Raw genomic sequence first — 13,333 nt, 5'->3', positions numbered from 1 at the left:
CAAGTCTGGTGAAATGCACGTGCGCCCGTGAAAAAATATCAAACTTACATATGTGAAAATAAGATATTTTGAAATAATCTGTAAGTTAAAAATGCTAACATAGTGGAATATGATTTTAACTTTGACCACAGAATCAAAACAAGCATTTACAATGGACGTAGACTACTTCCTTAAAGCTGTGGCATATGATTCAAGATGCTTTATTCTAAGTAAAACTGCAGATCTGTGAGTAGTAAAATTTGGTAGATTATAGATTTTGATGAATTCAGCGATAAAGAATGCAGCTTATTATTATTATTACCAATATTTAAAAAATATATAATTGAACTTCTATTGGATATTTAACTTCTTTTAGCTAAATTCTATAACTAAAATATAAATATAATTTATAATTTTAAAATAGCAAAAATATATCTAGTTTCTTATGGAACTTAGTACAATTAGTCAACCATAATGTTAAACAAAAACAAATAAAAAAAAAATTTTAATTTAATGAACCAATTTTTGTAAGATCACAGAATTTATTTCTAAATATCATCAATATATTTCTTCAAATTCGCAATCCATGTCCGTGTTTTTAGTTCGAAGGCTTAAACAGAAAACAACATTTAACAGCTATAAGCAACGTGCTTGCAGCTCTGTCTTGGTAGCATAAATCATGCCAACATAACGTAAAGATATGTAGCATGTAAAATAAACACGAGCATGTGCTTAGTCAGCTTCCGTACAGAAGAATAAGGAAGCTAACGTAAAAGTGCGAAATCTCCCTTATAAAAGCAAATCTTCATTTTCTTCCAGTAAACAAACAAAATAAATTCAATAGAAATTATGCAGACTAAACAGTTGGTACAATCAAATTTTTAATTTTCATTCCAAATCTGTTACAATTTACTAGTAGAATTTCTGGTAAGGTGGTAACTAAAACTTAACAAAAAAAAATCCATTAGCTGATAATACACTGTCATTTCATATTATTTAATGTTATAATATGTTCATATTGACAGGATTACTCAAGACTAAGTTAACCTGCAATAATTTGCATCCATTTCTTCAGTAAATGAAACTTCATGATTTATTTTTAGGTTTACCAGAACTCTAAACCTCAAGTTTTAAATTTTTTGAAAGAGAATTCGCTAAGAAAGGGTTTCAGCTATGTCTTTCTAAGGATGATTCCCATTCCATCTCAAAGAGTACTCTTGCTCTTGTGAAATATTAACAAACCCAAAATAGATTTTTTTTAGAGAATTTTATTTTAATTTTTTAAATCCATGGAGAAAATTGTGAATAACCCTGCATATGTAAATAATTTCACAGAAATCAAATTTCAAAACATAAAAATAAGAAACTTAACGCAAATACAATACAATTAAAAATAGAAAAAACTTTTCAACTGAAACACAATCCAGTAATAAATTTTCCCTAAAGCAATATTTTTAAAAGTTGAGATTTAAAGAAGAGAATGAAAAATGATAATTTAATTTTAATTTGCAAAATTTTTGACAGCCTTTTAATTATATTGAAGTTTGAAAAGCCAACCCAAATTTGGGTTCGTCACTACTAATGTTCAACTCCGTAGACTTGTAATTTTGAACCCAATCGAAAAGACAAGAGAACTTCTGGATCAAGTATTGGGAGAAATTTGCCTTCGTGGAAGACTTTTTATGGAGATAACCTGCATTTGCATTACATGAAGAGGAAAACCACAAAAACTTCCCATGGTTAGACAGCACAAGGACTCTAAACCATGATTCTGTCTACCACTGAGGATACTTTACATCAGCACTGTGGTCGGTGCAAGCCGGGGCAGGAATTCTTATCAACCAGCCATTACTAAGTTTCGAACCGGGTTCACCTTATTGGAAGGTGAATGCTCTATTTCCTGAACCACCATGGCTCTAACCTTTTAATTTTAAAAAAAAGAGAGAGAAAACAATAGAGTATATTTATTTACCTTCTTCTCTTTCAAATGTGATAAGTAATTCTAAAAATGTCTCAGGCCAGTCATTAACACTAGATAAAGCTTGTAATAAGGTCTTACGATAATGATCTGCATCTCCATAAAGTCTGAAAAGAATAATAATTTATTTTCAGATAATAAATAAACTACAATCTTCTTTCTCAGAAAAAAAATTTTTTAACTGCTATTAGTAATTTACATTCCAAAATCATAGTGAACTTAGAGAATTGTGAAGTCCTCCAAAGTTCTAATAAACATTTCTTTTTTCTTAATTATCATTCTCTCTTTTAAATAATTAAATAATTAAAAACTAAACAGTTTTGCGACTGGTTTGTAAACATGTTAAAAGAATAGCAAATTTTAGAGTATAGTGAAATTAACAGTAGTATTTTATATATAAACATTTTTTTCAATAAAAAAAAATAGTATTCCCTTGTGTGAAAATGTTATTATCAAACAATTTATAAAAATTACTTGGACTGAATTTTCTTTGAATTTTCTTTCAAACACATTTTGAGACACATATTTCATTAAAGCAAAAATACTGCTAAGTACAAATCCATATGCATATCAACAACAAAAATAAGCACTAAGCAATCACATATATCTTATACTCAAACTACAATACTTTGAGATCAGACTTCATCTAAGGGTGAGGTTGAGCTCACCTCTAGCCTAAGCATCAACAAAACAAAATTTATGGTCATGAACAATCAAGAGTTTGATAGTACCCCACTGATGGTGAATGATCATATCTTTGAGAAAGTTGCTGAATTTAAATGAAATTGGGACAACTGGCGCTAACAAAAATGAATTGAGTGCTGAAATTAATCACCAATAGATGCTGGCAAACAGAAGCTATTTGGGTTTAAGAAACCAACTAAGATCAGGACTACTGAACTTTCTTGTGAATTCTTTACAATCACGAAACTTATAATAATGATCAGCAACCAGTAGTATAAGTCATCAAATCAAACCAAATAAAGTATCTTGGTCACTTTTTTCAATCAGAAGATTGCAACTAGGTATTGACCTTCTAAAAGCCAATTGGGCACTGCGACAGCCTGGTTGTTAGGGAGCTAAACTCACGTTCGTGAGAACCCGATTTCGAATCCACCTGGTCGAAGACTCCCCGTGTAGTAAATGGTGACTGGTGCATGTTAAATCTGTCAGGTCACAAAGTCCTCCATGACCCCATAACAAATTATACCTCTGGGGGTACTGGATTGGAGATTGATCGTTAGCCTATAAATGGGGTGTGGCAAATGTTGAATTATTGATCATAGATGGCGCCACTGAGAAACAAGAAAAATCGCACCACTCAGTATGTTAATGGCCTATGATAACAACAACAGAAGCCAAGTGAAACTAAAAATGGGGAATATCTCTATTCAGCAATTTGATAGCATTGAGAAAAAAAATCTAAAAACATTGAAAATAGCTAATTAGAGACAACAAGAATCTGACAGACTCCATTTTAAGAGACTTGTTGGAACAGCCTTGGCCTGTTCTGAACTGTAGTGTCAAGAAATTTAATAAAAAATAGTTATTTAATTAAAGACTCTCGGTGGATTATTAAAGCAATTACTACAACCCCAAAATCATGCACTCATAATGAGCATATGACACTGACCATAGCTTTATAAAACAATAGGAATTGAATTCATCAATATCATTCTGGCCACATTTTGAAATATTTTTTTAAAATGACAAGAAGATAATGTAAACAATCATGTAATGTAAACATTTAAATTTATAAAGTAAGATTAAAATAAAATTTTAAAATAAACATGAATGCATTGCAGCTTTTCTCTGAATTTGTTCCCCAAAGCTCCATATGGAAAATGAATAAAAATATACAAAAACAATTCATATGCTGTACTTTAAATTCAAAATAATTACCATTAAAAATTAATGAATAAATAAATATCTTTACAAAATTCATCCAATCTAGCATCAATTTTTTCACAAATAAATGCATAAATCAAATACAAAAATAATAGGAGTTCACATATAATACATTTCATGACAAGGATCTTTATTGATAGGGGATAGTAAAAATTAATAAAAAATTATAATGTAATGACTCATTAATTTAAAGATTTTTACCTCTCAAAATTAGCATAATCTAGCCAAACATTTGCTTGATCTTTGTGCCCATGGTCAATGATTTCCTTCCAATATTCACGAGCAGTTTTTATGTCTTTCTTATATTTGACCTTATGGAAAAACAGTTTTTATGAAATATCAAAAAGTAATATGTAAATCACAAAGATATAATATGTAAATCATAAAGAAACAGCATTATCATATAAAAATTGTGAAGAAAAAGTAATTAAGATACACACACAACACCCAACCATGGCCAAGCTCCTAGCCCCATTTTTAGACGGCCTGAGCAGGAATGCCGCACAATTTTTACCCCAGTCCAAAAGAAATGTTGATTTAATATGCATCATGCCGTATATACATGCCAGTTGTTTATCCAGCTGTGAAGATTAAACTGGCAATCCCCAGGCATAGACAAGTGGAGTCTGGTAGGGTAGTCATACTGACTACCCTACCAGAGCGCCTAAATTAAATTACACATCTTTATTTTTTTCCACTATATTTTTCCTTTAAGTTGCTTTGGTAGGTGATCTGCTTAGTTCAATTTCAAATTGTTTACAAATGAATGACATTTATCAATCGGAAAAAGTTTCATTTCTTTAAAAAACCTTTTTAAACAAATTAAAAAATAAATAAAAATAATAATAATAACTAATTCCATGTGAATGTGTTTCAAAAAATACATAATGTATTATTAAATTAAGATACCAATTAATAGAAAACTCAGAATATTAAATAGATAGTTATTATGCGTATTTGAATATCTTAAAATAATTTATTTTAATTGCTCATTCGAGGAAAACTAGTTGGTTCTTTTAAAAGTTTTACCTTCTTTTAAAAAAAAATAACTTAAAATAAATATTTATTTTGAAAGAAGGCTCATGTCAACACTTGTTAGAACTCCTACAACAAACAATCTAAGAGATGTTACCATTTTTATAGACAGTTATCTAAAAAAGAGCTTTGCTTGCAGATGAGCATTTTAATTTGTATTGTGGAGAACTCCCGTTTAATGAAGGTGTCAATGAGATAAATGTAGGGATACTAATTGGTTGTTAAAATGTGGTATTTGTTTACGTTAGCAACTGTTCTTTCCATTTTATATCGAGTAAGCCAAGCTCATCAAGTATCAATTGCCTTAAGTGACACATTTTAAATTCTTTCACTATATACTCATATTTACATAAAGACTTCACACAAAAATAGGCACAAAGCAATGTTGAAAATAAACAAATTAGTTATCCATCGAAATTGCCAGGTACACAAAACAAAAATATGTCACGGTTACAATAAAATACATAAATCGATAATAATTCTAAGTTAAGTAAAAGAAGTAAACGAGAAAGAATTATATTTCAACTAATTTAAGGTATGATACGACACTGTATTTAATTAACATTCTAACTTATGTAGAGGAACTTAGCTCAACTTTAATACACCATTTTGCTGATAAAGATTAGATGGCGTTGGTGTCATAAGTCACATGTGTGGTTATTGTGATCTTCTCCTTCTTGAATAGCAAGAACCCAATTGCTACATGAATATCGAGCATACAGTTAAAAATGGGAAATTTTAATCCCATATATATTACTAATAAACTTTGTTCATTTGGAGGCCTTAGTCTATTTGACCAATAAAAAGTAAAAGAACGATTGGAAATAAAGTAAACTAATGTTTTTTGGTTAAATATTCAAACAATAATTCTTGAGAGTTCATTTTGTACATTTATCAGTTATATAATTTATAATAGATATAATATGTGCTATGAAATGGAATAATTTAGAAACCTGATCTATGCTTTTAAATTCACTTCTATATTTTAAATTTCACTCCTCAAAAATTAATAAAGGAGTAAAACTTCTCTTGAAAAAATTCCTTCGGAGCACGGCTCAAAGGGTTAGGAAACTACACTATCCAACACAACCAAAAGGATTTCATTCATCAAGCAAATAATAAGAAAATAAAATGTAAATTGATGCAAATAGGTTTATAAAAACTTACATTAAAAAAGGTATAATACTTCATTATAATGTATTCGGACTCAGTCCCCCAAAAGTCTGAAAGGGAAAAAAAAATTTCATTATAAAACAGATTTTGAAACTTCCCAAATTACTATATAATATAAATAGTATTTAATAAAAATAAATGGAATTTAGCTTTCAAGTCAACTAGTAATTGAACAATTCAATCACCTTACTAATTTGCTCAGATTTATACAGAAAAACTTATATAAAATCAGACAACATGAGAACAGACACAGCCTGTAAACTGAAAATCGAAATTGACCCACAAAATATTTTGACTCATCAGCCCTTGAACTGTCTTATATATGAAAGAGGAAAAAAAAGATGTGCTCTCTATCTAAACGGATCTAAGCTACTGATCTAGTTAAACTTTATATATATGTATGTATATATATATATATATATATATATATATATATATATATATATATATATATATATATATATATATATATATATATATATACCGGTGGGAGTGAGCTTTATATATATATACATATATATACCGGTGAGAGTGAGCTTATATATATAAATACATATATATACCGGTGAGAGTGAGCTTATATATATATATAAGCTCACTCTCACCGGTCATACACCTCAAAATGATTAATTAAAATTAATTTGTTTGCTCTCTTTAAAATCCTGTGAATTTCAAGCTAAAAAAATGCAACTTTTCACCATTTTTAAAGCATGTAAACAAAAAAATTTTGTCTTATCCATAACTAAAAATATTCTTAAGCTATTTCACCACTGAAAAATCAATCTTTCTCCTGTCACCTTGCCTTATCTTTGTAAAAAAAGGACAGAAAATGGTACTGCACTCCTGAAATAATTCTGACATCGGCATCTTTTGATGTTTTCATCTGGACCACACAGGTTATGAGACCCCTCAAGTTTAAATGACATCTCTCAATGCTTCTTCCCCATTGAAAATGTCTTTAATTTTCTTATCAATTTGAAGATTGTATTTAACACAACTGGGGTAAAAAAAAAAGAGAACAGAAGTATAATCTTTGAGGTTTTTATATAAATGAAACATTTATTCAGATACTTGATAGCTGATCAATTGTGAATAATCAACTCCATAGGTCCTCATGACTTACAGGTATGCATTACTTTTTTTTCAAGAAGGTATTAACCATGGTCCCTATCAAATGATAAGTAGGTGTAAAGGGATGTAAAACTAATAATTGAAACAGACTGAGGGCAGAAAGCTCCTATTCGGTACCATATGTCTAACTTGAGTATCTATGCTGATATGAAAATTATATTTATTTATTTATCTGTAGCTACATCCAGAATTATGTATTTATATCAAACTTCTTTATATATTCTTTTTTAGCTTTCTTATTGTTTAAATAAATATTCTTGTAGATATTTATAGTATCCTTGTAGATATTATTTAATTATTTCTACATCTTTGAAAATATTCTAAAAACAATTACGGTGTTAATTTTCGTTATTAGGGTACCCTTCCCGTAAACGGACAACTCTCATAAACGGACAAATTTTTTGGTCCCGTGAATGTCTATGCTGTCTATGCCAAAAGTGTGGACACTTTTTGAAAGTTTCATGTTTTTCAACTTTGTGTGCTTGTAGAATATATTAATTTTCACTTAAATACAAACGTTTATACATCAAATTGAAGGTAATTTAATGTAGAATTTCATAATAAATACAGTATTACAATATCTGTATTACAAAAAAATTATGCAACTAATAGTAAGATCTATCTTAGATTTGCATTTTTTTAGAGTGATACTTACACAATCAATACTTAGTAGGATAACCCTTATTTTTTAAGACAGCTTCACAGCGTCTTTTCATCGAGTGAAAGAGTGTTTGGAGTTCATCTTTCGTAATCACATGGAGCCAAGAATCAATTATAGCTTCAATAAGTTGTCTTTTATTGGATGGACGTTTTTTTTTGTACAAGAATATTCAAACTTCACCACAAATTTTCAATTGGATTGAGATCGAAGCTGTTTCCTGGCCATGGTAATATATCTATGCCTTTATTTTGAAACCATGCTTTGCATACTTTTGCTGTGTGGCACGGAGCTGAATCCTGCTGAAAAATAAATGGTGCGTCGTTGGGGAGGAGTTCCCTGATGGAAGGTTATCAATTTTGGTTTCAGGTCAGTTTCGGTGCATTTTTTGGCATTCAGGGTGCCATCAATCACTTGAATTCGGCCCACACCATCTACAGACATACATGCCCATATCATGACATTTGTTGGGTTTTTTGTAGTTGCTTCAATGCAATCAGGATGAAGTGCTTCACCTACTCTACGTCTCACGTATTTTCCACCATCACTACCAAAGAGCGATATTTTACTCTCATAGCTCCAGATTACTTGCTTCCATTGATTTTCTGACCATCTTTTGCCCACTTAACTCGTTTTTCACATTGCTTTTGATTTAAATATGGTTTTTTCCTTGGAATTCTAGCTTGTAGTCCAAATCCTGATAACCTTCTTCTTATTGTTCTTGAACTTACTGCAATACTTACAGCATTCATTTCACATCTAATAGCATCTGATGAAATTTTTCTATCTTGAATCTTTTAATTTTTCTATCGGCAGTAGCACTTGTGCATTTTTTTCGGCCTGATTTGGCTTTATTTTCCACTGATTTTGTTTTTTCATAACGTAAACAGAACTTTCGTACACCAGAACAAGTCACTGAACCACCAACTTGTCTTGCAATTTCAGCATAAGAGAGACCATTTTCTCTCAATATGACAATTCGGCTTCTTTTTGTAGATGTCCAATTAGTTCTTCTTGTTGATAACATTGTTTAAAATTAGTTTAATTTAAAAAAAAGGACTTTAAATATTCAAAAACAGCCATACTCTATTTAATTGTACTAGTATGCATCATTCCGCAAAATATTTCCACAACAATAACTCTTTTACTATCCAAATAACCTAAACTATAGTTACAGACATTTGATTGGTCCTAAGAACAGTGTTTGTGATTGGCTAGTACGCTTTTATTATGAAACACGTCCTTATTCAAAACTATTTGCGTTTGTTTGTTCGACTAAAATGAGCATAACTTTTTTTGTAATACAGATATTTTAATTCTGTTTTTTGTTATTAAATTCTACGTTAAATTTCCTTCAATTTGATATATAAACGTTTGTATTTAAATGAAAATTAATATATTCTACAAGCACACAAAGTTGAAAAATATGAAACTTTCAAAAAATGTCCACACTTTTGGCCACCACTGTATATATATACAGGGTGCGTTCTGAAAGTAATGCGCATTTTCTGGGAAAAATAGATTTATTGATCCTATGGGCACAAATGGTTAAAATTCTTCAAAATAGTTCCCTTGTGCATCAATACACTTGAGGAGACGATTCTGCCACGTCTGGAAGGCACCCTGGAACTCCTCGGCAGGAATGCGTCTCAGGAACCTTGTAACATGAGCTTGGATGTTCTCCACCGACTCCCAGTGCTTTCCCTTCAGTTCTCTTTTCAGTCGGGGGAGCAATAAAAAGTCACATTGTGCCAAGTCAGGGCTATAGGGAGGCTGGGGCATCAACTCACCAATTCCAGCAATTCTTCACTGCGCAAAACTCGAACACCTTTTTGCTCCTCCGTCAACACCTTCGGCACAGACCTTTTGCATTTGCAAATCCTTCGTCACAATCCCATGTACCACACATCTTGACAAGTTTAGGGTGTTAGCGATTACCTGAATGCTTAACCGACTGTCTGACTTCAAAACTTCACGCACATGCTGGACGTTTTCATCGGGTCGGGCTGTTGTTGGGCGTCCAGAACAAGGCTCGTCGGTGACCTTCCCCCGACCCTCCTTGGAGGCCTTGTGCCACCTTCCACACTGAGATCTCGAAATGCATTCCTCCTTAAAGTCGTCTTGAAGCATGTGATGAGTTTCCGTCACATTCTTCCCAAGTCGCACACAAAACTTTATCGCATACCGCTGTTCCAGCGAACGAACACTCCATCACGCCGTGACTCGATAGAAAAAAAGACTTTGCGCTAAGACACGTCCTACTGCTCCTACTGCTCGGAGCGACCTGAGACCAGGCTTGTTTGGAAGGATAAATCCCCCACTACCTTTTTTGACCAATCTGAGTGCGCTGCGATCAATTATCGCGTCACAATAAAATCATGCGCATTACTTTCAGAACGCACCCTGTATATATATATATATATATGAAATGCTTGACAGGTGCCATAAACCTGAAAACATAAAACAGGAAATATATACTAAATTAATAATTATTTAAAATAACAATTTTAAATAACTAATTAATGATTTTATTTATAAATTATAATATAAAACCTAGCCAATAATTCAAAGAATATATATAAGTTACAGTAGTAACTATCTTAGCTAACTGAGTACTAAGTCAGGGCTAAAGAGAATAGAAGGGCTGGTTCACTCCTTTGAAGTATCTTTCGCCGCGCCGATCCTCCGACGTCACTCTAGTGACGTCACTTTGGCGCAAAGCTCGCACTTTTACTTCAAGAACGGAGCGTTTGGCCTTACTAGCTCTAACTAATATTGGATCATTTCTTTTTGCGAGATATTCTAAGACATTTGTTATTTTCTATAATGACTTTCCTCAGTTTTTGCAGTGAATTTACAAGAATTTAAAACTATTATCGAAATGCCAGTTTGCGCGATTGCAACTTGCAAAAATTCTGGTATAAAAACAAAAGGAAAAAGTATAATTTTTCGCGTGTTCCCAAAAGTAAATGAACAACTATGTAAAGAATGGATTCCGAAATGACACAGTTAATATAAAACAGCAATACGTTTATTCTGTCGTAAAGAACTTTTATAAAAATTCATTATCTAAATAGAAACCGCCTCGTTACTTCATAAAGAAAGGCAGGTGAAAAGAATTAAAAAATAGATAAAGTCAAAGAAAATTAAAATGTAAGTAAAAAGTATAAATAAAATATATAGTATATAGTTGAAATTCTCCTAATTTCATAACATATTTTTTAATGTAGTTATTCTAAATATTTATGATTTTTTTTAAAAATTATATTCTCTTCAATTTAAATATCTATAAATTATATCATCGTAAATTTAAATGTCTATAAACAATTGTAAAATTTCTAATGTCATTATGAACCTAAATTATTATTTTGTTTCAGTAATTAGCGTTTATGGTTGATGTTTCCTAATGATTAAGTGTGAACAAATTGCTATTAACGACATATTTTAAAATCAGGAATTCTAAATTTAACTTAACTTATCTTTATAAAAGAATATGTAGATAAAAAAAGTGTCGATATATGCCTTCATTTTTCTTAATAGTTAAAGTTAAAACTGAACTTTTTAAAATAAAGTATTTATCGTGTCATTTTCACCAACTAGCAAAAATTTTTTATAAGTTTAAAATGGTATTTTTTTAAATATATATTTAATATATATATTATATATATATTTATAATAACCAAGAAAGTTTTTTTTGAACTATGTTTATGAACGGAAATAATGTGTTAATTACATAAAGTTTGAAGGCTAATAACCAGAAAAAGTCTAACTTATTTTTACAAAGAGAAAGATGCAAAGTTATAATATCTTTGCTTGCGATCTCCGAGATCCGTGGACACAGTGACGTCATGAGGAGGGAAATCGTAGCTTCAGCTCTAAGAGCGGAGTGAACTAGCCCTTGTATTCTCTTTAGCCCTGGTACTAAGTAAACTTAAAAATAATAGAAATGCTATCTGATTAAAAAGAAGATCTGTAACAGTAAAAAGTACAAATAAAAGAATTTAAGAGCATATAGCTTCCTCATTGCTAAATCATATTTCTGAATCATCTAAATTACCACTTGGACAGAATCAATAATTTTTAAAGAAATAAAGTAGCAATGAAAGTTGCTTTAAAAAAGTTATTTTTACTTTTATTGGCAGCTTTGCACATAAATAATGAACATCAAAATAAAAAAAATATTTACAGAACAGTTTCAAACTAAATTCCATTCAGAAAAAAAAACTACTTACACTGAGCCATTTGTGTTGTGGCATTAGTGAAAACAGCTTCTATTTCATTTAAATCAGTGATACCTAAAAATTCAATTTACGAAAATAAGATATCTTAATATAGCTTTTAAATGTATGAAATCAACTTTTATAAAACTAAGAATAAAGTTAAAAATTATAAAATATATTCATATTTTTTATTTCTTTTGCATTCTAAATATCATTTGTATAGTTACATGTGTAACATGTACAGGTGATTATCAAAATAATGGAAACACTTGTGAATAAAAGGAACCTTTAAGAATTCGCTTCATAAGCATTAAAATATTAAAATATAATCTAAGCTACCAGTTTTTTGAATATAAAAAGTACATATATTAGGTGGTATGAGAGAGCTTTAGTAGAGTTGTCTACGTTTTGATTTTTTGTCGAAAGCGTAAAATGTCAGACATGACAGATTTTCAGAGAGGCCAAATTGTAGGAGCCCCGACTAGTTGGACATCCCAGCTTTTAGGAGTTTCTAGAGGTACGGTGTCTAAAGTCATGACAGCATACACACAGAATGGAAAGACAAGCTCAGCAAAGCAAAATAGTGGACAGAAGGAGAAGCTGAGTGAAAGAGACCGACAGGTATTGAAGCGGATTGTAATGTCTAAAAAGAAAACAACTGCAGCCAAAGTGACCGCAGAGCTCAATCAGCATCTGGATTCTCCAGTGTCAACAATTACAGTTAGGAGATACCTTCATAAAGTGAACATTTATGGCAGAACAGCGATTCCCAAGCCTTCGAAATCTAGAGTGTTTCCATTATTTTGATAACCACCTGTATATGTGAATAGTAACATATGTAATAAACAACTTAAAAAACTGAGTTCATTACAAAATTAATCAAATGTGTGCTATGTGCACAATAGTGTGAAAAATAAGCTATGTGCAAAGGGAAACTACAATTGCAATAATGTTACAAGAAAAGCTGCATGTAAAGTACTTATTCATTACATATTAACTAAAAACATCATATTATTAATCCTACAATAAAAAGTAATCCATTTATTTCCCAATTGTTTACTTAATTCTTTATTTTCCAATAAAAATAAATAAAACCCATTCAAACTCGTAATCTTTCAGCCTTAAAACAAGGTACGAATAATGTGAATTGAATAACAAGAAAATGCAACTAATTTTTCAGCTTTCGTACATTCTTAAAAAAGTAAAAGGGAAAAAAATTTTAAAAATTGCTACAGTTAAATTCTTAGGCAT

At 30.7% G+C, this 13,333-nt stretch overlaps 1 protein-coding gene across 1 annotated transcript in view; it reads right to left on the bottom strand.

Moving 5' to 3' along the window:
* Positions 1-13,333, bottom strand: part of LOC107436566 (spliceosome associated factor 3, U4/U6 recycling protein) — a 65,515-nt gene that overhangs the window by 29,102 nt on the left and 23,080 nt on the right. The window contains exons 10-13 of the mRNA XM_087149753.1: positions 12,095-12,157; positions 6,068-6,123; positions 4,067-4,176; positions 1,952-2,064 (exon numbers count right to left, since the gene is read on the bottom strand). Of these exons, the coding sequence (XP_087005879.1) occupies positions 1,952-2,064; positions 4,067-4,176; positions 6,068-6,123; positions 12,095-12,157 (342 nt within the window). The remainder of the gene's footprint in view (positions 1-1,951; positions 2,065-4,066; positions 4,177-6,067; positions 6,124-12,094; positions 12,158-13,333) is intronic.

The sequence above is a fragment of the Parasteatoda tepidariorum genome, chromosome 8 (assembly GCF_982258835.1).
Source record: "Parasteatoda tepidariorum strain Cologne lab strain chromosome 8, Ptep-v5.0, whole genome shotgun sequence".
In the NCBI taxonomy this organism is placed as follows: Eukaryota; Metazoa; Arthropoda; class Arachnida; order Araneae; family Theridiidae; genus Parasteatoda; species Parasteatoda tepidariorum.
The sequence above is the reverse complement of the archived record's forward strand: the minus strand, read 5'-3'. Positions and strand labels throughout refer to the sequence as shown.